Below are 24,270 nucleotides of genomic sequence, written 5' to 3' on the forward strand. Positions count from 1 at the left end.
AATAATGATAAGGAAGATGACAAATAATTTTCTTAGAATGTCACACATGATATATTATATTTCTAAATTTTCACATTACAATATATGTTACATCAGTATTTTTCCTAATAAAAATGCACTAGGAGGATAATATTATATGTATCAATAATGTAGTTTTACCATCAAAGCATTCTTAAAACTTGAAATAATTACATACATACACACACACACACACACACACACACACACACACACTTATATACACATATACACACACTATTAAGTGTGTAATATTTCTCTAAGAAAATAATAAAATATAAATGTAATATTATTACAATAAAGATTAAATAATTTGAAGAAATATACAAAATTATGTATTCGCTACGTTATCTTGAAAAGATAACTTCTTTATCGAATATACTCACGATGCTGTCGCATTGAGAGTATACTATTTTATACGTTGATGACGCCACATGTTCAGCAGTTCATCGACGAGATACTATTAGGCTGGAATCCATAATCTGTTCTTAATTTCAAGACAATTAAGCAATGACTTAAGATGCTAATATGGTTCTCTTAATTGCATTTCATGCAAAGAGTAAAGAGAAATAGAAGGGAATGTTTGGTTCTAACAAGAGGATGGAAGTGGCTATACTAGCATAAAATGTAGACGCTTAAGATGGCTGTCATGACGTACATGTGTCCGCAGATTTAGCTATTCCCGCTATTAATATATTTCCTCCTGTTTCTCTTTACTCTTTGAGTATACATTAGTATATACTAATATACATACGATAGAGTATAACCTCCAAAATATAAAATTCTCATTATGGTTGATAATAACTAACCGATGAAAGGTTGTCCCATAATATCGAGCTGAAGTTGTATACACCACACATCCGGCCATGATGCTCTTTACAATATTTATTAATAATGAACTGTTTTGTTGCTCAAGATCTTTTTCCTGTTAAAACTGTTGTATCAAAAAAAGTGGACACTTAATCATCGATGGCTGCCATGACGCATTATACATCCGCGGATTTAACTACCCTCACTATTAAATCCCAAGGAATGGAAGTAACAAAGTTACAGTTACAAGTTACTTTTTTGATAACTTTACTGATAATTGCGTTACTTTTTTCCTTTGGTAACTCTGACGGTAACGACATTTTTTTAGTAATAGTAACGAATTTTACAGTTATTTTTATCATTATTTTGCACACGATTGGATACGGTACAATTGAACAAGCCACTTAGCGTTTGAGACTAGAAAGCCCTCTGCTGTGATTGGTGATCGTCGATTTTAAAAAAGTAACGGAAAAATAACAAAAAGTTACTTTCTTAAATAACGGTAACTGTAACGAGTTACTTTTAAAAATTGGTAACTAGTAACTGTAACTTGTTACTTTTAAAAAATAACTTTCCATTCCGTTTACGGGACGATTTCCTTGTACAATCCCTCCTGTTTCTTTTTACTCTTTGATATCTCAATCACTAATTTAAGACCATCTCAAATCTTGAGTAACATCTATACGTATATGGATTTATACGTATGCATTTATACGTATGCAGAGTACATCTATACATATATGGATTTATACGTATACGCCTTTAAAGTCGGCTCTTATGGAATTCGCGTGACTGTCCAAATGTAAGTGATTAAGAGTAAGAAATTGATAATACGATACTAATTTTATGATTTATTAATTTCATAGACATATATATACGTTCAAAACAATTATAATAATATTCTATTTTTCAAAGCTGTGATTTTAATGTTATCATCCGAGTTTGATTATCGATAGAGATAATAACTGCAGAGAAAAAAATTGTAAATTTTCGACAATACATAAGATATTATAATTTTAAAAATATGCATACTTATTTATACAACGATTATTTCAATAATAAAAAAATCATGAATTTAGTAATGTTATCGATTATATATTTATGTTCTAATCGCAAATTTTTATTAATTGTCGATATAGTTCTTCAATTATCCCCAGACTCACGTGGCTCCATTGATATAGTCACGAAAATTTGCCTAGGACCGACCGTAGACCATCTTTAATAATATTTCATCCATGGCATCTTGTACTCCTAACCTTTCTAATCACTTTAACCTCTTACATAGTGTTGTCTTGCCTATTATTATATGAGCAGAAATTTTATTGTAAGATAAAATGACTAAAGAAGATACTGAAATTAATTGTATATTACGACCAATAAATTGCGAAATTAATTTATTATCAAGATCTGATGGTTCTACAATGTTCATGCAAGGTATATATAATAAACATCATGAATAATATTAATTGTTAATACAATATTTCAATTATTCTCCTACACTATAGGTGATACCACAATTATTGCGGGTGTAAATGGGCCCTTGGAAGCAAAAAGTCAAAAAATGGCATATGACAGAGTTTCTATTGAAGTTACATATACACCTCTTAAAGGACCAGCGAGTAAGTTTGTCATTCAAAATTGAAATAGTTATGAACTGTTAAGTTTCAGCATTGTTTTGAACCTGATAATTGTCTATCAATTATTTTAGAAGTGGATGACAGATTAATTGAAACATATATAAAAGAGACATGTGAATCGGCTATATTAGTTTCATTTCATCCCAATACCATGGTATGCATTAACCTACAAGAGATGCAAGATTCTGGTGGGGTAAGAGTTTTCTGCGTCATATATTAATAATAAATCTTGTAAATAAAAATTAAATTCTAAGCAAAAAAATAAAATTTCAGTTACTAGCTTGTGCTATTAATGCATCATGTTTGGCACTAATAAATTCAGGACTTTCCATGAGATTTACCGTCGCAGCTATCAGTTGCATGATAGAAAAAGAAACAGGGGACATAATCATGGATCCTGACAGCTCACAATTAAAAGTATTTAAATAATAAGAAATGATTAGATATGTATTTTTTCTCAAGAAATATTTTATTCTTAGTGTAATTAACTTATTTACAGAATGCAAGAGCAGAATTTACGTATGCATTTGACAGTATTAACAAAGATATTGTATGCTGTCATAGTACCGGTCGATTTTCTCAAAATGAATTCTTGACTTCTATGGATAAGTGCAGACATGTCAGTAAATGTGTGTTTGATTATTATAGAGAAGTAACAAAAAAGTATACAAATATAATATAATATTTTATTTTCAAATAAATGTTCTTTTTTTTACCATCTTCTGAATCAATAAAATCTTAAACATGCATATTAATTTACTAAAAATAATTATTTTAGCCATAGATAAATTTTTATTCTTGATATGCTGTGAGCTCGAAGATATAAATTAAGAGATATTATCAATCTTAATATAAATTTAATATCAATTTTTTAATTGCGAATATTTATTCAAATGTATAACTTGAAACACAAGTTATACCTATATTTGAACAATTTCTAATGCATAGAATATTTGTTGAACTATCTACGTGTATGTCTACATTAACGTATTATTGGATGGAGTAAAATATAATATATCCCTATCAATTATAAATAAGAATATATTATTGGTATACTCAATACATTTTAATGCCTAAATTTCATATTTATATTATGTTTAATAAAAAACAATTAAATTTCCTTTATTATACCGCTCGTAGTTAAAGAAGGAAATATATATTTCTTCTCTTAGCTTCTATCGATCATGAATTTGTGTTTCAATTTCTAAATATTTCCGAAAGAGGATGCAATATACTTCCTGATTCCTACTGCCCTCTGGTGTATCATATACACTCTTTCTTTTTTATCATCGAAATATACCCAAATTCCTAATTCATATTTGTAGTATCAAGTTTCAAATTTTATCAAATGTTTCGAGCGACAACAAAATGAATGTGTATTTCAGAGTAAAATATTATATTTTTCAAAGCTTGCGCTAACAGAATCTGTTTCTTATAGATGATTTTATTAAGAAAATACACACTGTGTATATAACTCTTGATGAAAGTATTAACATTAAAACAATAAATTTAGGAAGAAAATATATATGTTGCAGACAAAAGTTAAATAATATTTAATTAACGTTTATTATAAATAATTGATTTGATTAATATTAAATTGCATATACATATACACATATGTATAATGCTAATGAATTACTTTTTCTTCTAGAGAAGAATCTCTATATTTTGTACTATGCATGTAACATTTTTAGTGTATTTATTTTGATAATTATCATTTTTTTATAATCATTGAAATATATTATCAATGTGATATTTAATTATAAGAACAAATATATAATTGACACAAAACAACTTAATTTAAGTCTTAAGAGATGTAGAGTAACACATATAATAGCGAATAGAATAATATATAGTCAGAAGCTATTCCTCCCTTGCCCCCCCCTCTCTTCTGCTCCCTCTCCCTCTTCCTCTCCCCCTCCCTCTCTCTTTTTCTATTTGTTTCATATAACATTATAAAAAGAAACATTTAGTTGTATATAAAAGTAGTCGTAAGCTTTAACATTGTTCGATTTTGATCACTTGTTTCGCATATATATTATTGTCAAGAAGCTCGTGCAGTTTCGAAAGTGAACACTCTGGAAATGCAACTTGTATTCAGCGTACGTTCGATTCTGATGCGTTTAAAGAGGAGCGGATATCTGTCGGTAGAGCCACGCCTGGTCGCCAATCACAGGCTGTACCTACCATCGACGTGTATCCTTTGTGTCCTCCGGACCCTTTTAGTCCTTCTTTCTGGCTCTCAAGAATCCAAAGATTTAGTATGGAAGGGGAACATCTCTGGACGTCCATTAAGTACAGAAATGAGCCTTCCAAGAGAAAGAGAGAATAAGCGCCTCGAACGGGTCGGACCAGATCTTCTCCGGCCGGGCCCAAGACCAAGAGAAGTCCGAAGCGGAGTGAGATGGAGAAAGTGAGAAAGAACGGGAGAGTGAAAGAGAAAGACAACAGTCAAAGCCGGGTCAGACCGGGCCGCGTTTAACTGAGGTCGCCTCGGGCCCTCAGACCATTAACAAGGAGCGGAGCAATTTATGGACCGGCTCGCTCATTTCCACTTTATTATTATTTTCTCATCTCATAGATGGTCTTCAGTGTCGTTTTGTTCTGCCCCCTCTGCTGCTCGTCCAGCAGCTTCTCTTCTTCCCCGCCTTTCTCCTCTCGTTTCTCTCTTTCTCTCGTGAAATTAATACTCACAGCTGAACTGGGAGAGCCACCGGCAAGTCGCGGCGACTTGGCGATGAGCTCGGAGAGGGTAGATATACCTTTGGATGAGCAAAAAATTGTGAAACGCGAAATATTATTATGCACCGCACTATCTTCTCCTACCTCTCAATCTTTTATATTGATAATAAATTCGACTTCTTGCTTATTGGCTCGATATTGTACCCGGAAGTATATGCGCGTTGTCCTAGTTGTACATTACACAATGCGGTATTAAAGCTACCTGTCGCTAGTAGCTTACGAATATGGTAAAGCACAGTATTATTTCGCAAATAAATCAAACCGTTATGTAAAAATAAACATTTAAATCGTGTAAAATAATTATTTGATAGCTACGTAATTAAGTTACATAATTAAGTTTAAATTAAAAATATAAGTTTTAGAAGAAGATTTAGAAGATGCTAACAAATAAAATGTGAGGACAATAAAATTAGACTATGAAAATCTATCTGAACGCGAGATTGCGATCGCAATTATATAATAGTGAGAACCTAAAGATGCTTCTACTTTACATAATTCGTAAATCGTAAAACGTATTTACATAAACGCAGATGCAAAATGAAAATTTACAATTGTTTTTTTTTTTTTATTGCGTGCAATTAATTTTCCTCTGCGTGTATCTTGCGTGCGATGATCGTCATTGCACGTCAACATTTGCGAAATATGTTTTGCGATTTGCCAATTATGTATGTAGATAGAAGCATCTTGAGATTCATCATGCGACACAACGAAGCAATTTCATCTTGTTAAAAACTATATGTTTTACGTGTATGTCTCGATCTGAATATACTATGTTTAATCTTCTTAAGTCATAATTTAACATCACATTTCACACTTTGTTTTACATTTATAAATATTCCAATTGCAATTATAGTGTGAAAGCAATAATGTTACTTGATTTTAAGATCTCTTCCTGCTCTAAAAAAAAAAAACATAAAAAACTTATTAAAAAATTTAATAAGAAGCGAATATTTTTGCACTTAAAAATGTTTATTAAAAATGTACAAAAGTTTATTTTCGAAAAACATTTTTGCTATTAATATTTTTCTTCCATGTAATATCTCTACGTTTCGCCTGATACATACATCTAAATTAATGTAACGCGATGTTGCTGTAGTTAGTCCGGCCAATAAATTCTCAGTACGCGAAATAATTTTAAACGACCACCACTTGTCAAGCGCTATGACAACACATACGGTATCCTAGTGGCCCCCGTTCCTCGTTTGTATAGAATAGCAACCTTCGCCTTAGCATGCTATTCTCCTATTTTCAGTTAAAAGCCACGGATGAGCTCTCCATTTTACGATACGCTTATATATATATAGGATTCGAACATGCATTTCAGTGCAAAATAGCCATCTTTCATTACCTCCGCTCGAAGGTGGGCCCAGTCCAGACTCTTTTGGTTTCATTTCTCCTTCCATCTGAGGGCCGCTCATCGTTCTGGCCCTCTAAGTTGGTGCTCGCCCATTGGCGCAAGGGTAGTTGTTATGAAATTAGCATGAACGATCAAGTTAAGGTTGCAAAGGTAATCGCTCCGAGGGCACTACGCGAAGGATTGGACACGCCAGTGTAGACCTGGGCCCTTTGCCCAATGCCGCCGATAGTAAGGCCCTTTGCTGTCTTCGCCACATCCGATTGGCTCGAGACGATTTACGACCGTTTTGCTTCGAATGTCTCCAGTCGTCTACGCGATGAAGGAGATCGTGATTCTTGCAATTAAAAATCGCGATGTCTTAATGAACGCTGAAACATTTATTTAGCAATATTTAGTTGTATAATTAATAAATTTATGTATCATAATTTTGATTTTTCTAAATTTATCTCGATTTATTTTTCAATCATATCATTTATATTGAAAATATTAATAATTATATCCATATTAAAAATAATTATTAAAAAATATTATGACATTAAATTTAATAAGTCATTTAAGGAGACATAATAATCTCTTTTCAAAATTTCCTACTTTCAAGGATATATCTATACGCATTGATATGCAATTAGAAGAGATCTCTGGAGAGATCAAAGAATTTGATCTCGCGTAATGCTCTAACCGCGTAATGCTTTGAAATTAAAATAAGCTAACAATATCTAAAAGTGATGAGAAAACAAACAATGAGCGCGATGCCAAGTCGAAGGCAAAAGTCACTTGACGCATAACATGACTGGAAGTGACAGCCGCCGTGTGTAGGACAGGAATCGTATGTCGAGGAACTGACACTAGAGGGATCGTGCACCTCATCTCTATCGGTCAAGGGCTCAGATGCAGACTTCTCGTGTTGGGAATGATGAATCCTTGTCACTCGTCTCATTCACTAAATTCTCTAAATTTATCACGGTATTCTGAATATTGACGTGCTATTTTTGCCCATGTTTTGCCGTGTGATCGTATAAATACGGTTTATTAGCGAATTATTAATAACGATCTCGTTATTAACAATTTATTCTTTGCATGTGTTACAAGAAGAAATCTTACTAGAAAGTTAACGAAATAAAAAATTCAAAATGTCAACCGTCTTGTGTTCGAGAAAAATTGCACGTCAATGTGTGCCATGTATGACTTGGGAACGAGGGCTTTTGTTAACGAATACTTCGAGCATTCAAGTTTTGAATGAATAAGGAAGCGTAAGTAATTGAATAACGATTCCGATAAATTATGCTTGTACAAGAATGAGTGTAATTGGTCGGCGGTGTCGATAAAGGTGTCGGAAAAGCTAAGAATGATTGTAATATTGTAATAAACGGAAGGGCAATGAACCAAGATGTTCCCGCGTGAACACCATGCAAGTATCCCGTGGTGTAACGTTGTCCGATTGGATCGCCGAGTAAGATTGATAGTTTCTTAATAACCGAGAAAAACCGGCAAAATGATCCGTTCATTGCGACACCACGGGTGGTCAGCAATGAGTATTACACCTCTGAACGATATGATTTTTCTTCATGGTCCATTCCGCTATTCTTGCGCTCTCCCTCAAAGTTGACTGAATTTTTTTCACATCCAAATGTTGAAAGCATAAATTTTCAGTATGCATCGAAAAATGAAATGCGACATGCGATTGATTTTCGTTCGAATCCGAAAACTACTAATTCATGTCAGCAAATTGCACGAATAAAGATATTAATCGTTTTATATAAATTATTTTATTCGATAACCATGAATCGCATTTGCAAATGGTGCAATTACGACTCTCGTGGGTCTATAAAACTAATAAATGATCTAATGTGACGTATAGCGTTCTACGGACAATCGTCGATCTTCTTTTTCTGCGCTGAAGGAGTTAAGACAATAAGAAAAACAGACTCAGATTTTAGCGTTGAAGCTGCCTATAACATTGGTGAACGCGGAGTGGAACGGGCGAGAGAGAGCGAAGTCCATTTGGTTCTTGTCACATTCTTGTCAAGCAGGACAGCGTGCCACGTCAATCTCCTCCTCGCTACGTTCCGCCAAGATGTCTCTCTCTTCCTCCTCAGTCCTCAGTATCGGCACCAGGCACGGCTACCGGATCGGCCTGCGTCCGATCGACCATGAAGAGTCGGAATAGATGGATGGACGGACAGATAGACGGACAAGCGTACGATACGTCGGAGAAAAATATAACCGGCGCTCCATGACGCAACCAAACTGCCTCATTAGCTCGGTTTATCCGTAAAAGTGGAAGTTTCGAAATTTATGCTATGGGCGTTAGTCTACCAGATCTACCTGATAACTGCCACGTTGCCTCTTTATAGTATCTCGAAGTGTCTTTCCAGAAGTTTGTACAATTTCTTTCACACCAATAGTCACATTTGTTGCATTCGCATACTTAATGTATGTATACAACGGTATTTAATTCCAGAGAATACTTATCAATGTAGATCTGTGATATTGGAATGCAAATTTTTAATTGCGACTTCTAAACAGAAAGAAAGAACTTAAAAAAACAGCATTGAATATCACTTTATGACGTTCTATGTCAAGCGTTTTTTATGTGTGTTGTATACTTTTATGTGTATATAATACTTTTACGTGTGTTATTGTTATTATTATTATTATTATTGTCACATCATACACATCACACGCGCGCGCACATACGCACTCGACTAATCTAAAATTTATACAAACGAAAGGTAACATATGAGACGGTGCTCATTATTATAGTATCAAGGTACGCGTTATCAAGACAGTGATTTATATTCTGAGATGTTTATAAGATATGTCCAACTATTTCGGAAATAATACAATCGTTACTGAAGGACACATGACAATCTGTGAATTGAACTTGAGGTTTCGAAAAGAATGGAGGGCACCATGCAAAGCCCTGCAAAAATACTGCAACGAGATCCAATTCATCGCGACAGCTTGTGCCATCGATCAATCCGCTCTGGTAAACGAAGAATGGTATAAAATGAAGGTAGATAGGTAAGTAAGGGGCAAGCAGAAGAGAGTAACGATACGGAAAAGGTAGCCGCGCAACGTTGTGTATTCGGTAAGACATTAATTGACACGAATAAAGGTAAGGAAAGAAAGAGCGGGGTGAACGTTTGAAATCTCTCGTTCGCTGAAACGAGGAGGATGTATGTTAGAGGAGGGGGAGGGAGGGGGCACGTAGAGTCCGCATGGCAGCAAAGGTGGGGAATATAGAAACGAGGAGAGCAACGGCAGTCGGCAGCAACAGAAACGACAACAAGAAGGACCGCGCGATGAGAAGAAGAATGAGAATGAAGGATGAGCCGACATCCACGTAGGCGGAGCTCCTGGCTTTGTGAATCGGTTTCGCCGCTCTCGTCGCATTGGCTGCCATCGCACAGACTTCTGTTCCCGACTTTCGCGACCGATCGTCACCCACGTGATCGGCCGATTGTTTCCCGTGCTCGTGCTCGTGCCCGTGACTAGACTCCGGAGCTTTCATCGTTTTCTTCTCGTCGCAGCTCGCAGCACGATCTGTTCTTCCTTTTTCGTCGCCGCTCGCCGCTCTGTCCACTATCGTCGCTTCGTCTTCTTTCTTCTCTTCCCATCTCGGTATCCCCACACTTGTGGCGAACCAAGATTTATGCGTGCCGCCAGTTGAGACGTTCTTCGCGTTTTGCGCGAAGAGATTGAATGTGATAAGCAGACTCTACTCTGTCCCAGTGTATGCGCGATAAGTCGCGGTCTGTTCTAGCTGATCACTCTGAAATGTTTCAAATCACTTGCTGTGTCACAGACACGCATATCGATAATGAGCCAACACGCTCCAATTCACTTAATGTGTCGATCAATTACGTCACTTTCACTAAACTGTGATACTCGATTTTGTGTGTGTGTGTGTGTGAGAGAGAGAGAGAGATGTGAGAATTGAGAGAGAAATCCCGTACACAATCTTTCCAATTTCCTCATATATGTAGATACATATAAAATAAAAATAGAAAAATTCGATAAAGTAACACATAGCCTTTGACTTAATTTGAGTTTACTACTAGTAAAATTATCTATTAATGGCTATAATTGTATTAGGTGTTGGAATTAATTCGTAGCGTTTTACAAGAGATGGGAAGTACTTTCATTAATGTATTTTTTAATGCTCATGTGAAATAAATAACATTCTTTCATTAAAAAACGCTACGAATTAATTCCAACACCTAATAGTTAGTTACGAGCTAGATCTGCTAATAATGGTGATCCCTCCGATCGTTTCAAAATTACGATATCTTTTCTAACTTTTCAACCGATTGACTTTTGCGGCTTTTATAGCTTTTTGTGGATCAATTTTCAAAGCAGATTCAAATCGACGCAATTACCATCCTTTAAATATTTTCTATGATCAATTCACAGTTATTTCTTTTGGTGGTAAATCTCTGGTGGTTGATTGTATTGTATATAAAAGCAAATTATTCCCTTGCGAGAACAAAGCCTGCCATTACGTAATTACCATGTACATCAGTTGAACGCGCAATTTCTTTTCCTATGCTATATAATTAATACAAGGTTACAAAGATTACAAAATCAGTGATTCCATCGTCATTAATTATATTAAACGAAACATGCGTTTGCCACATGACATTATCGAATACGGCAATATTAATCCGTGATTTCTTTCAATTTTCTCAAACAGGGCCCACCACCGCGTGTCCCGTCATCGCCAATCAATATGTTAACGAGCGATTTCATGCTGCAGCGAGGGCAAAATAAAAACTAACTAAGGTAGTGAAATCGAGCGAAACGCCTAGGGGCAGTGAAAAAGGGAGAGACAAAGAGAGGACGGCAGACGCGATCGGTAATCGAAGCAGTCGTAGTCGGCGAAGAGTCGCCGCTGGGCGATTCCACCTTCCTTCTGGGTATCTCTTTTGAATGTGCAACGGCCAATTAAAATAATTAGCGACGAAACGAACGAGAGCGAGTTTAGTGCATGATTATTGATACAGATAAAGAGCAAGGGAGATAGATAGACATACGCGAACGCGATGGTCGATGGGATGGAACGGAGAAGTACGCGGAGATGCGTTATTTACGATGGGCTTGATTTAATAACGTCTATCGTAGATGGCTCGTGGCTGCAATCAAACGCAAGTCCATCGACATAAAAATTCGAAATAACTTGAAGGGTTAATAGAGGATTTAAAGTAACTTGAGTTATTAAAATGTTGACGATTCTTTATAATGAAATGCGAAGCTTATCTCTCACAGTCGTCCCGATCGAACGTTTGAAATTTCGATTAGACGTTTTAATTTTCGTGAACGTATCGCACTTCGTGCGATCGTATATCGTACGGACATAGGAAAGGCGGGTGCTTTGATCACTTTATATCGCGTTATTGAGGTTTTTCATCCAGTCTATGAGAAGAATGTTATTTACGATAAATTTAATAAATGCTAAAGTAATCTTTCGCGCGATTAGTGCACATCCAGTAAAAAAAAAAGAAAAAAGAAAGAAAAAGAGAAATATCGAAGCAAACGATGTGTTTTTGCACAATGTGTAGTTCGTTTAATTGCTATATATCAAATGTTGCGGATCGCGGAATCGCAATCCAGATAATGGCATACCGATTAAATTCAATGTAGCAACGGCTAGCGGGGCGTCTACTTCAATTACTTTTTGTGCTTTATCGAACTTTAATCTTTTATAGCAAAACGTTATTTACGACGGGCTTGATTTAATAACGATCCAGACAACGTCTCTCGTGTTGCTCACGGCCAGTGCAAAATAAAGAGAATCGCCGTCCGACGGAAACTCCGGAAACAATCGTACACAATACAATGTACGGTATACACAATAGCCGGCAGCATCATTTAATTTCCCGACTAGACTTTTCTGATGCGAGGGCATTGGGATTAAATCCAACATAAACACATGAGAAAGGCATTCGCTTTAATTATATTGTATCATTTAATGGATTTTCGAAGGTCCGGTAATGGATTATTTAAAAACAACTGCATACATATATATATATATATATATATATATATATATATATATATATGTGTGTGTGTAAAGCATATACGGAAGCTTAATGATATAGCTAATATAGACTAATGCCTGCCAAACAATAAAGAGCGAAGAGCAAAAATCAATGATTTCTGGCCGCGCTTGATTTTAAGGCTCGCTCTTACAAAACGGCAAAATCACGAGAAGCGCTTCGAACTTGGAAGATTGTCCAAGTGAAAAGAGTGAATAGCACCGAAAATTTTGTTTCAAGCATCGTTTTCTGAAATCTTTGTTAGTCATCCACTGCCTTATCAAAGAGGCAGACCCTGGATCGATACAATGGCTGAAAATCCTCCGTACGGCGTATGCGTTGCTTGGTTGCTTCCTGTAAAAGATGGCTCGACTGTCTCGTAAATTCCGACAACGTGAGGACTCGCGCAGTCTGTTACTACTTTGGCTGGCTCTGCCCTCCCCCTATACCACTATACGTTCACAGTCAATTCTGCACTAAACCCCGACGCTATTACATTTCTACCGAGACGAGGGAGGACCCAGCGGAAGAGGATAATCGATTACGCGGTTTACTTCGCTTCCGCCCTCGGCTTTATTTGGGCCGTGTTATGCTAAATAGCAATGCTATTTATGTACAATTAGACACAGCATATTTTCGTCACATACAATACTTGAGGACGAGAATAGAGATCCGAGAGAGATTCTATAATTTTCTTCAATTTTCTAGAAGCGAAAACAGACTTTTGAAATATGTGTGTGATGCAAATTAACTCTCCAAGTGCAATAAAAAAATTTTACGATGACCCAAGAAATAGCAGATATGTCGTAACATGCCATGTTTCGAGGATTAAGAGAAATACTGGCTCGAGACTAAATTAGAACGAAGCTGACAGTCAAAGCTGCCAGACGACGTCGTTCGTACGGCATCGTCGTCTACGCCATCGTCTCTTACGTTTGCTTCAGCAAGTGTTTAGGCATTGTTCCGTCGCGTCGCGTTGAAGGGACACCACTGCCGCTTTATGGCGAAACCTGACTCGCGTCCGGAATCGCCTCGCTGCGCCGCGCGAAGCGGCGTTTCATTTATTCAAAGTAAGTTATTGCGATCGGCTCGGCCACTATATTACCGGGCGAAGACTCTTCTCCTCCTTCATCCATTTCTCTTTCACCGTTCCCTTCCCCCCCCCCCCTCTCTCTCTCTCTCGCTCGCCTGTGTGCGGACCTTCCTCCTCTCCGTTAAAGAGTCAGGTTCCCGGTCTCGATTTCCAGGTAAGATATTCATCTAATTCCTCTCCGATTAGTGGACGACCGAATGGCAATCCCGAGTGCCTATATAAGCTTTTCAACCGTTTGGACAGCGGCCACTAACTTCTCGGTGACCAGACGATCCGTTATATTGTGCACTCATGCCAGCGAGCGCGATCTTTGTCTTAAAACGAAACTGCTGGCTGGAGATAGATATCTAGTGTTCGAGATACGAGTACTCATTCAACATCAATTATATCTACTTACTAGTTAATTACTTGCAGCTGTATATTTATTCCTGCAGAAAGAGATGCGAAAGCGGATCGTTTGAATCTCTCATGGTATATCTATAAATTATTGTTGTGTCTTTAAAAGAAAGAATATGCTAAACGATTAATCAAAGAAGGATATTCTTGAATGTAATTTTATTTATAGCAGGGCGAGAGCTTTCGATCAACATTTGGGCGATTCGCGCCCGAGGTATATCATATATATCTCGTCATATAATTTGAGAGATTCGTAGCGTGAACGAGCCGAATCGCCGCGCCGTCGAGCGCGCTTAGCGCTACGTGAATATGCTGGTGAATGCCGGATACGCAAAGCCGCGGATCTACTCGTTCGGTATGCCATCCGCGCCGCGACGGGGTAGGTAGAACCCTTGGGAAATTTCTTGACAACGGCTGTGCGGGCGCAACATGGGAACAATTTGCAAGCCTGTGGCGGTTCGTAACATTCCTAAGCTCAACGGTAAACGGTTATTCGGGACGCGTCTTCGTACGTTCGTACGTTCGTACGTGCATGTGCGGCCGCGCTCTTGTCCCGTGACGCCAAAGATGCCGCACGGAATTTCAGAATTCGTTGCTGAATTTCGCACCTCCTCTTTCGATGGTCTAACTCTTCTTGCGTCTTTTCCGTCTCTTCTTCTCTTATTTCTACGATCATTCCTTCCTGAGAGAATAACTCGACATAAATTCATTGTTGATTCTAATTCCGTTTTAATTATGTATTATCGTGACGTATAGCTGAAACTATTTTAAATTGTAAGTAGGAGAGGTGTAGGTATAGATATGGAATCCTCAATTAAAAGACAATTACAATTGGCGCTTTTTAAAGTGCTATACTTCTCAGTTCAGGATCGCGCGCAAATCCCCCCTCCATCCCCCCCCCCTCTCTCTCTATTCCGCATTCACTTTCATAAATTCGAAAACATTATTGTGAAAAAGAAAGAGCGAGTAAGATGTCGCTGCCAGAAAGAGGAGGATTGTAAATGTCGACGCGAGTGACATGCGTATTTCGAGCACGCCGCAACGAAATCCCGTCTGTTCTATTTGTAGGGCGCCACGGTGATGTTTCACATTGACGTCCCGAGCCTCCTTGGGTTTCGTCTTCGCGCGTGAATCTTCATCGTCAGAAAACTTGAGCCGCTGCATCTTGTGCCTAACGCGATCTTCTGTTGGTGAAAATCGACATGTTATTCGGATGGTAAATATAATACGTCGCTTTATTGTACATACGTCAAATATGGGTACCCTGTTTTTTTTTCCTCATATGATTGCAGATTTGTGTCTATAAGCAGTATTAACATATTATTAATATATTTACTATAGTTATTTATACTGACATTAAAATTACGTATTATTTTATTGTAGGTATCCATTACAACGCGACAAATTATAATTTTTCTTCTTCCATTCATTTAATTTGACATAATTTTACATAATATTGTACACATTGCTAATATTTTTATCGTATGTCTGTGAAAAAGATATTTTGATATCTCTCTCCCTTTACGTAACATATACACAGCGTTTATATATTGTACATTACTTTTATGTATAGCTTTATTAAAATTTTAATGCGTACAATATATAATCTTCTTATTTCCAAATTCTTAATACATCTTTTATGAGAGAAGACAAGATAAACTTCGAGCAGATGCTGCGGTCTTTTTCGCTTCTTGTGTGCTCTTCTTTCCCGTAGGAAAGAAAGGAAGGGAAAGAACGTAAGGGTCGGTGAAAGGGAGGTGAGTGGAGAGTGCCGCGAGTGTAAGTAACGAGTTCAGAATTTCATTAGCGGACGGGCGGCGAGATTATTTTAAAGAGATACGGAATTACCTGATTAGGAGGGAAAAAGTCATTAACTCAGGCGAAACTAATTAACGTTAGGTTTAAGAACGTCCTCTTCTTTTCGTGAATTCACTCTTTGCTCGCCACGATCGCGAGAGAGAGAGAGAGAGAGAGAGAGAGAGAGAGAGAGAGAGAGAGAGAGAGAGAGTTTTTGCATCTGCCATTTTTTCTTTAATTGTATATTTACGCAGTATATACAATTATATTGCCGAAAGAAAATTGATACGTTTTTTCGTGATATAATGTGTCAAGAATGACCTCTTCTTTCAACACCTCATATATTAATTGCATTTATTAAACCAATCATTATTTTGTCTACTGTAATATAATAAAAAATATTGTAGAGAAAATCTCTGAAAATTATTTATTATTTAACAAAAGTCTAAATTGCGTTACAAATTGCATATTATTTATAACATGCAATTCATAATGTGCAATTTAGATTTAATTTTTTAGTGTGATATTATATCCAATGTTGTGGGAAAGAGGATGTTCAACGACCGGATGTTCTATAACTGGGCTTTCTAAACTCACAATCAATGAGAGCATGAAACGGGAGTGCCGGAAAGTAGCGAGTATATTTTTTATATTATATTATATCAGAAGTATGAGTATGGTAGAGAAATCTTGCAGAATAAGGAGATAAGTGCAAACAATAAGTCTCATAGCGAAGAGTTCAGCCAGACTAATCTCGTTATAGTTATGAATCGCTGCACTCAGAATAATGCTACTACTTAGGCGCGCCATTCAAATTAATTTTATTCGCGTGGTGAAGCTAGGAAATATTTCATTATCTGTTCATCATCTGTTCAACAAATATGCGCTTTTGATTATTGATTAATATACAAAATTATATAATAAATTGTGTAAAGAAGATATATCAATTTTATAATTAGAAAAATTATCAATTTTTAAACTTTGTACAAAAGGATACAGTCTTTTCTGTTTTAAATTACAACTAAAATTGAGAGAACATATTTAATCATTAAAATACATATACAGTGAATCACAGAAAGGTTGCAACACTTTTTTTCGATGGGTTTCGAAATGCTGTTCCCCATCGGAGCGGTTAGTTCTTACTTATGAATCTAATCATTTATGTTCAACCGTTCTACGAACAAGGCTGAGTTCCGAAACGTATAAAAAAAGTGTTGCAACCTTTCTATGACCCACTGTATACACTGTTATACGTAACGATAATATGTATAATAATAATGACAGTGTGTTTATGATTATGCATAACAGTAACAGGTGTGAATATTTTCCTTGAAAATACTTATATGTAGAATGGAAACTATTATTTAACCGATCAAATGACTTTTAAGTTGTCAAGATTATCGCAAACGAGACATAATTATGCGATCTTGTCATTTTGTACACGCTTCTTGATGAATATCGCTCGCATTCTTAATGATAATAATCGCTATGAGCTTCAATGTATACATGTGTATATATTATGATATTACAAAGATGCATATAGCGCATAATGATGTCGGAATCGATAGACTGTTTTATATTTAAAATTAGGTAGAAATTAATTTACATATTTAATTTAATAAATATGTATGCAAGAAGCTTTATAATTACCATTTATTCTCTTTATATATATATGTATAAGATTGCATTTAAATCAATACTCGAACATATCAAAGTTCTCTCGAAATTTTTCAAGTTTATTGTTGACCTTTTTTTTTTATTTTATAACACCGATTCTCTCGCTGCGCTTATTTCATGTCATCATATATATTTTGATAGTTGTGTATATCGAGAGGTTAGTATAACCAGTGTAATAATATTAATTGTATTTTTAAGCAATTTAAGTATAGCAAAAAGTAAAAAGCCAAATAGCACGCGCGAAGCGCCCGTCTGTGATGTCCAGTACATATAAATCAGACATATCTAAGCATAATATTTCATATTTAACTTTGTTACAAAATGTAAAACTTGCAGAAATGTAGTAGTTTAAATTTCCTTTTAATTTTAGTTTAGAAGATAAATACACAGTAAAGAAACAAATATGATTAAAAAAATAAAGTTTTATATCTAGATATAAAGATTGCCTCGATCAAGTAATTGTGTAATCTCTTTTCACAAAATCGTGCAAAATATATAAATAAAATTGATTATCTCATCTAATCGTTTAACATTTCGAGATAGAATAATGTAAAATATCATTTTTCTTAAACAAATGTGTACGGTACTTTTAATACTAAGTTAAAATTATCATTCTGGATTAGTCAAATTACCATCAGTATTACTTATCGCAATTTCCATCACGTCTATGAATATACACATGTAACTGATGTGTTTGTATAAATATATCGTGCTTGTTCCTATGTGTTGAAACTATATTTTATTACGTTGGTAGAAGTAAAGACAGTCACAGCTATGACAGTTTACAGCTGAGATAAGAATTGATAGTTTACTTTGAGATAATATGAGCAGGAGAATACTATCCTTGCGTTGTTCGAGAAGATATAAACTAATTTCTTCGTGAATCTTCGTGAATGGTATCGTAGAGATTAGGAAAACGAAGGCGTTATTTAATTAAAACAATAATTGTCATTATTGTTTTGTCGACAATATTACGATATCGTGTCTCGCACCACAACACAGAGCAAGGTGAATTTGCACGTGGCGCTAATTGTATATGATATGAAGACATAACAAACGGTGCAGGGTGCGCGAGATACATGCTTTTTTCGTAGCTTCGTTAACACAGGAAAAGAACTGTTTTACGACGCGTAATTATTGCGCTAATAATTTATCGTGGCTCAAGCATTTAGTAGGGCGATGTTTCGCTGATATCACGTGGCAACGTTCGTGCCGTGTATGCCAGAGAAATATGGGATGCGTATGTACATAAAGGGCACTATTTTTGTACTTGGGTTTTCTAACACAGTGCGTCCTTTCGCTCGACGAGAACTCACAGCACTTCCCGTACATAATACTCGGATAGAATAAAATTGTAGCGCTTTGCGTTATGTGTCAGGTCCTTCCCACAGATCATCACCTCGGGCTTCTTCGTTAAGCGAGGAAATTTTAAGGCTGGCGCATAAAATTGCGACTAAAGCTGGTGACAAAAATCCTCGAGTTATGAGACCGGGCACACCATTTTACCGTGCAAGCATGCAGGTCGTTTCGTCTTCCATGGAAAAGTAGTAGAGAGGAGAAAGCTATCTTTTTGCCTTTTCGCATCTCTCTCTCTCTCTCTCTCTCCCTCGTCTTTTTTTTGACTATCCAAGCTTTATCCTACCTCCCGCACTCGACCTGCAGCCTTACTTCCCGCTCTTGAGTTGCTTCCTTTCTTCTCCGTATGCAATTCTCATGCATATCTACACGCTTCTTTATGAGAAACGTCTTTTTTCTCCTGTTGTCGTCATCGCATCGTCTTTTTGGATACTTGGTGAGAATATGTGGTTGGCAAAAGGCACACCGTCTTCGTTTTCAGCCGTCCATGATCGAAAACTAGAAGTAATTGTCTTTAGTATGAAACTAATTTCTTTTGTATGAAGTAACAGTCGTACGTATTGACAAAGATTTCAAAATGGTCAATGGTTTCTCTCTTTGATTACTAATTAAGATTGCGCTATTGAAGAATGCAACATTTTGCGCACAATTAACGTTGTTTATTAACCGCTGATGCGTATGTTGCACGAGAACATTAATCTATCGCATCGGCGATAATTAAATTTATTCCGTTTCAATTACAATATCACTGACAGACGATGATGTAGGCAGCCGGTGTACGGCACGTTTAATTGCAGATGCCGTCGAGTCATGAATTACGGATTCTCAATTTTCCGTGTCCGTTTCGACGATGGCAGATCTTTCTTTTTCTGGCGGATCGCTCCATCACGCTTTCGATATTTATGCAACGTCGCACCGACGCGCGACGTAACGATGATCAAGCCTCACTCAGCGTTATGCACCAATGAACTCGAGAATGCAACTTCATCCGGATTGCCCAACGGGCATTTCGGACCAGTCATTCCGAACCGGTTTTGGTTTACAATATAAGTTACGGCGAGAGAAACAGACGGCCGATAAGCTGATAGACAAATCTTCCGCTACCGCTCGAGCGATTATTCTTCGCGCGGCGCGCTTCGCAATCGTTACGTCGGCAAACGACTTTTTAATCGAGGCAATTTGTCGCGAATCGCGCATCGCGTTTAATTAATAAAAACGTTGATTCGCTAAAAATTATTACTTTCAAAAATATTACGGAACATACGTTTTCCCTTATAAACAAACTCTATTGGAATCATAATGATCTTATATCAAGACGTGACTTATTAAAACGCGTAGTAGCGCGGCATGTTTTCGCAGAGAATTGATTAAAAACGATGTAAACGGCTGCATACTTGCTATCTGGCATTTGTTAGGAAATACCTGGAAATATTTTGCATCGACAGTCGATCCATCTTGTCCGCGACAATAATAAATGATAATGATTGACGATTTAATTTCATTCTTATATCCGGTGTACGTTTAAACATTTATGTTTACTATCTATTAATATAAATCATTTAAATATCGCTAATTGTTCCAGATAAACAAATGAAAAATGTGTCAAAACAAAGTCGGTTTGCATTTCAAATTATGTACAACATGCATACGAATATTAGATGATAGTTGATAGATTTTGTGTATTGGAAAATTTGAATAGACAAATATATAAGAATTCATAAAAAAGAATTCATGAAATATCTTTGAAATATAATCGATGCAAAGAATTATTCACAGTCAATCACATTCAACTCGATTCATGGCATCGTCGCGCGTATAATCGAAAACCGCGATGCAGAAAGCAACGATGTATAAAATGTCAGCTATGGACCTTTAGCAAAAGAGCTAATTCCTCGGCTTATTATCTATACACGCTCGATTCTGTGCGACTTGCACAGCCACGAGGTCACACTTAAATAACGTATATCCGGCTCAGAGAACGCGACATTAATTTACACCGATTTGTATACCGATCGTTACTGCGCGCATGTAACAGGAAACTATGCTTGCCTTAACCCCGTCACCTTGCCACACTTATTTCAAGCCGAAGCGGCGGCCATTACCATAGCGTTCGCGTGCATAGTCTGCGATGAGCGATTTCAAGAGCATGAGCGGATCGCAATGATCGCATACCACACAAGGCGGCGCGTGACGAGCGAGAAGAGCCACGCGAGCGGACCGCGAGTTTAGAGGTAGAAGCCATCGCTGTCATTGTCAACGTCTAACGATATACACACGCGCGCGCGCGCGCGCATGTGTGTGTATATATATATATGTATATATGTATATCGTTCGTACACGTAAGCCAGGGAAACCCTGCTAAGAATCCAAGATGGCTACCCGGCAGCGTCCCGAAGGATCGCGAGGGAATCCTGTGATTACATTCCTGACTCACCCGCTCTCTCGTCGCCTCCACCCACGCCCACGCCGTGGCACGTTTCGGAAGTCCCGTTACCGTCGCTCGCCCTCGCCGCACTCCGCCGCTGACGTACCTTATTTCAGGAACCTTCCGGCGTGTCCTGGATAGTTTTAGAACGTCTTCCTGACGTACTTTTAGTCTTGTCGTTTAAGCGGAAATTGTAACGCCGTTGTCGCAGTAACGCGGCGTTCTACAATTATGCGCTGTGTCTTAAGTTAATGCTATAATGCGCTACTAAAATTAATTTATCATTCGTCAATCTCCTTTCGCTTGATTCGGCAATTGTACGGTCAAGTATCAGGATTGTTGCTATTTTACGCTAGCAAATTACCACGTACAATGATAATTTTAGTTAGCGCACGGATAATCTGACGGAAGTGTTTCGAACACTACAAAATCTGACGTTTCTGGCAGGATTCAAACGTCAAATTTTCGAAAGCTTTTATGACAACAGCAATCACAATGTGAAACGCTTGTCGATAAAAGGTCGTGATAATACGCACGATGATAAACTATCCAGATCGTCTATCGATCAGTGGTACGTTACGATTATTCGTAATACACTTCCGTTTTGCGTTATACACATCGTGCCAAATGATTTATCTGTTTGCACTTGCTCAAACTCACGACGGCAGTCGCAAATTGTTCTTAATTTTGCGAGTTGGAACGATTCATCACAGTTGGTTGTCCGACAATAGCAAGAAAAAGACGTTATATAGATATCATTTTTCTTTTCTTTTTTTACTTGATTTTAAAAATCGTAATATACATATATTTTCAAGTAAAATTTAAACTTATTACCTTAAATTTTAATATTGATTTCTTTAATGTACGTAATATTATTATTCAAGAAACTTTCTTTATACATAAATTTTTTTAAAACAAATTATATAATATAGCAAGCTAATAAATTATTGCTATTATCTTTCTATTAATATTTATCTGGTGTTTCATTTACATGTGTGTAAATTGAATTTTATTCAATATTTGAAAAATATCTCGAATATTCCAATATCGCATACAACATGCATATTTCCAAGTTTCATGTATGTATTCAATTACTGATTTCGGGTCATCGCCGATGGCGCTTTTATGGTGTGGAAAAACGAAACGCTCGTGAGTAATCGCACTCAATAGCCCTTCCCCCAGCGTCGTCTTTTTTAATTAAACCTGGTTATGATCAATTTGCAGCACATTGCCAGATATGTACCATCGAATAGCCGTCCTCACGATAGCGAATCGTCGCAACTCACGATTGGTTGGCCGGCGCGAAAGTGAGAGAAGCGCAGTGGTTTTTAATCAAAAATATCGTTTCAAGTTTCAACAGCAAAAAATTACTTGTAGCATCAACGCGATTGTTATATGCTATTTAATCATATTTTCTGAAAACATATAATATGTTTGATAGATGCACGAATTCTTATCCTTATCCTATTTATTGATTCACAGTTATGATATTTGTATCATCGCATATTGCTGCTATCCAAAGAATTCTCTTGTACTTTTATTATGTAATCCTTTTAACTACATTTCGTAATATAAGCTTAAATAGTATGTGAAAGCGTCAAACGGTAAAATAAAATAAGAAAAAATAGTCTTAAAAAATAGTCTCGCGCGTTATAAGATTTACGCAATACTAATTACGCGCGCGCGCGGCAGGAGATCTCACAAAGGGAAATAATAGCGCTGTCGATCACGCTAATGACCAGAGTAAAAGTGAAGATAGGTGGTGGATGGACGACAGTAATGTGTGGACAGTAATATGTATATACATGTGTATATGTATATACACATAATACGACCTAACAGTCGACGTGATAAGAGCGATGTTAAGTTACAACGATGAAAATAACGTCACCGTTCCTGCTCTCGTTTTTTATGTGGTGAAAGTAATTTAAGGAGTGTGGTAATTAAGTGGCACACGCACAACACATACACGTACACACACAGATCTCCGTTACGTTGTAACGTATTAATAGAGATACGAATGCCGATAGGCGAATATAATGCACATCGTGTCTTATCGATAAATAAAAATATTCTGAGATTTGAGAAATGGAAAAAATATACAAATTCAACCGCGAAAGATAACACGAGTGATAATCGCAACAGAGTACATGTAAGGACGTAAATCGATAAGTCTTATCCTCTGGAATGATTACGTCGTGCATACGTCATATTTACGTATTTCAGTAAGTATAATTTTATTGGAACTCCAAGATTAAGTCCTTTAAAAATATGAAAATTTGAATCAATATAATATAATCTATATATATTTAAAATTTTTACAATACACAAATTTATACATTTTGTATAAATAAGATGATAAATCCATTTTTGTTAGCACTTTCCTGTATCCTAAAAGTGTGTAATATGAGAATAATAATTAACGAAAAGCTTCAAAACTTTTTAATAAATTCTGATGTTTACACAACAATTATTGTGTATATGGTATACGTATATACGAATTCAAATATAAGTAAAACAAATTTTTTTTTCACAATTGTTTGAGCATGCGAAATTGCATAACGAAATTTCTGTTATAAGATCTTTGCGCAGGTATAATATCTTCACAATATAACTCTGCATCGTTGTTTCTACTGTCGTTTTTGCTCCTTTCAGATTAAATTCACCTTTACGAGAGAGCTTGCGAGGCAAAGTGGTGGCCAGGAAGTTCATCATCATCAAGTCGCAAAGAGCGCTGCGTGACTCGGTCCGAACGTGAAGCGAATTTATATTCTTTACGGCTACTGCTCGTTAACCCCATAATTCAATGACCTTTGTACCTTATACTCTGTACTTTATGATTCTCAAGAAATTATAGATATGGAATGTTATTGATCTATTTAAATAAATGAATAAATAAATAAAGAGTCTGTGTCACCGGTATG

The 24,270-nt window shown here is 36.5% G+C and overlaps 1 protein-coding gene and 2 long non-coding RNA genes across 4 annotated transcripts; 2 read left to right on the top strand and 1 right to left on the bottom strand.

The window, feature by feature from the left end:
- Window positions 1-40: 40 nt before the first annotated feature.
- On the bottom strand, window positions 41-1,900 carry LOC147908652 (uncharacterized). 2 transcript variants are annotated; one of them, XR_015545900.1, is made up of 2 exons: window positions 828-1,900; window positions 41-486 (listed from the first exon to the last, which is right to left on the bottom strand). It is a non-coding gene; the product is annotated as an uncharacterized LOC147908652 (long non-coding RNA). The 2 variants fall into 2 exon arrangements; XR_015545899.1 differs by having other exon boundaries at window positions 773-1,900.
- Window positions 1,901-2,025: 125 nt separating this feature from the next.
- Rrp46 (exosome complex component Rrp46) lies at window positions 2,026-3,166 on the top strand. The gene is made up of 5 exons (XM_011064034.2): window positions 2,026-2,262; window positions 2,334-2,447; window positions 2,537-2,658; window positions 2,739-2,882; window positions 2,965-3,166. The coding sequence occupies exons 1-5, from the start codon at window positions 2,163-2,165 to the stop codon at window positions 3,145-3,147; spliced, it is 663 nt and encodes a 220-aa protein (XP_011062336.1). The 5' UTR covers window positions 2,026-2,162; the 3' UTR covers window positions 3,148-3,166.
- Window positions 3,167-13,481: 10,315 nt separating this feature from the next.
- Window positions 13,482-23,607, top strand: LOC105150749 (uncharacterized). The gene is made up of 3 exons (XR_846756.2): window positions 13,482-13,672; window positions 15,160-15,307; window positions 15,475-23,607. It is a non-coding gene; the product is annotated as an uncharacterized LOC105150749 (long non-coding RNA).
- Window positions 23,608-24,270: the final 663 nt, after the last annotated feature.

Source organism: Acromyrmex echinatior, chromosome 8 (assembly GCF_024713525.1).
Source record: "Acromyrmex echinatior isolate Ae372 chromosome 8, ASM2471352v2, whole genome shotgun sequence".
Classification (NCBI taxonomy): Eukaryota; Metazoa; Arthropoda; class Insecta; order Hymenoptera; family Formicidae; genus Acromyrmex; species Acromyrmex echinatior.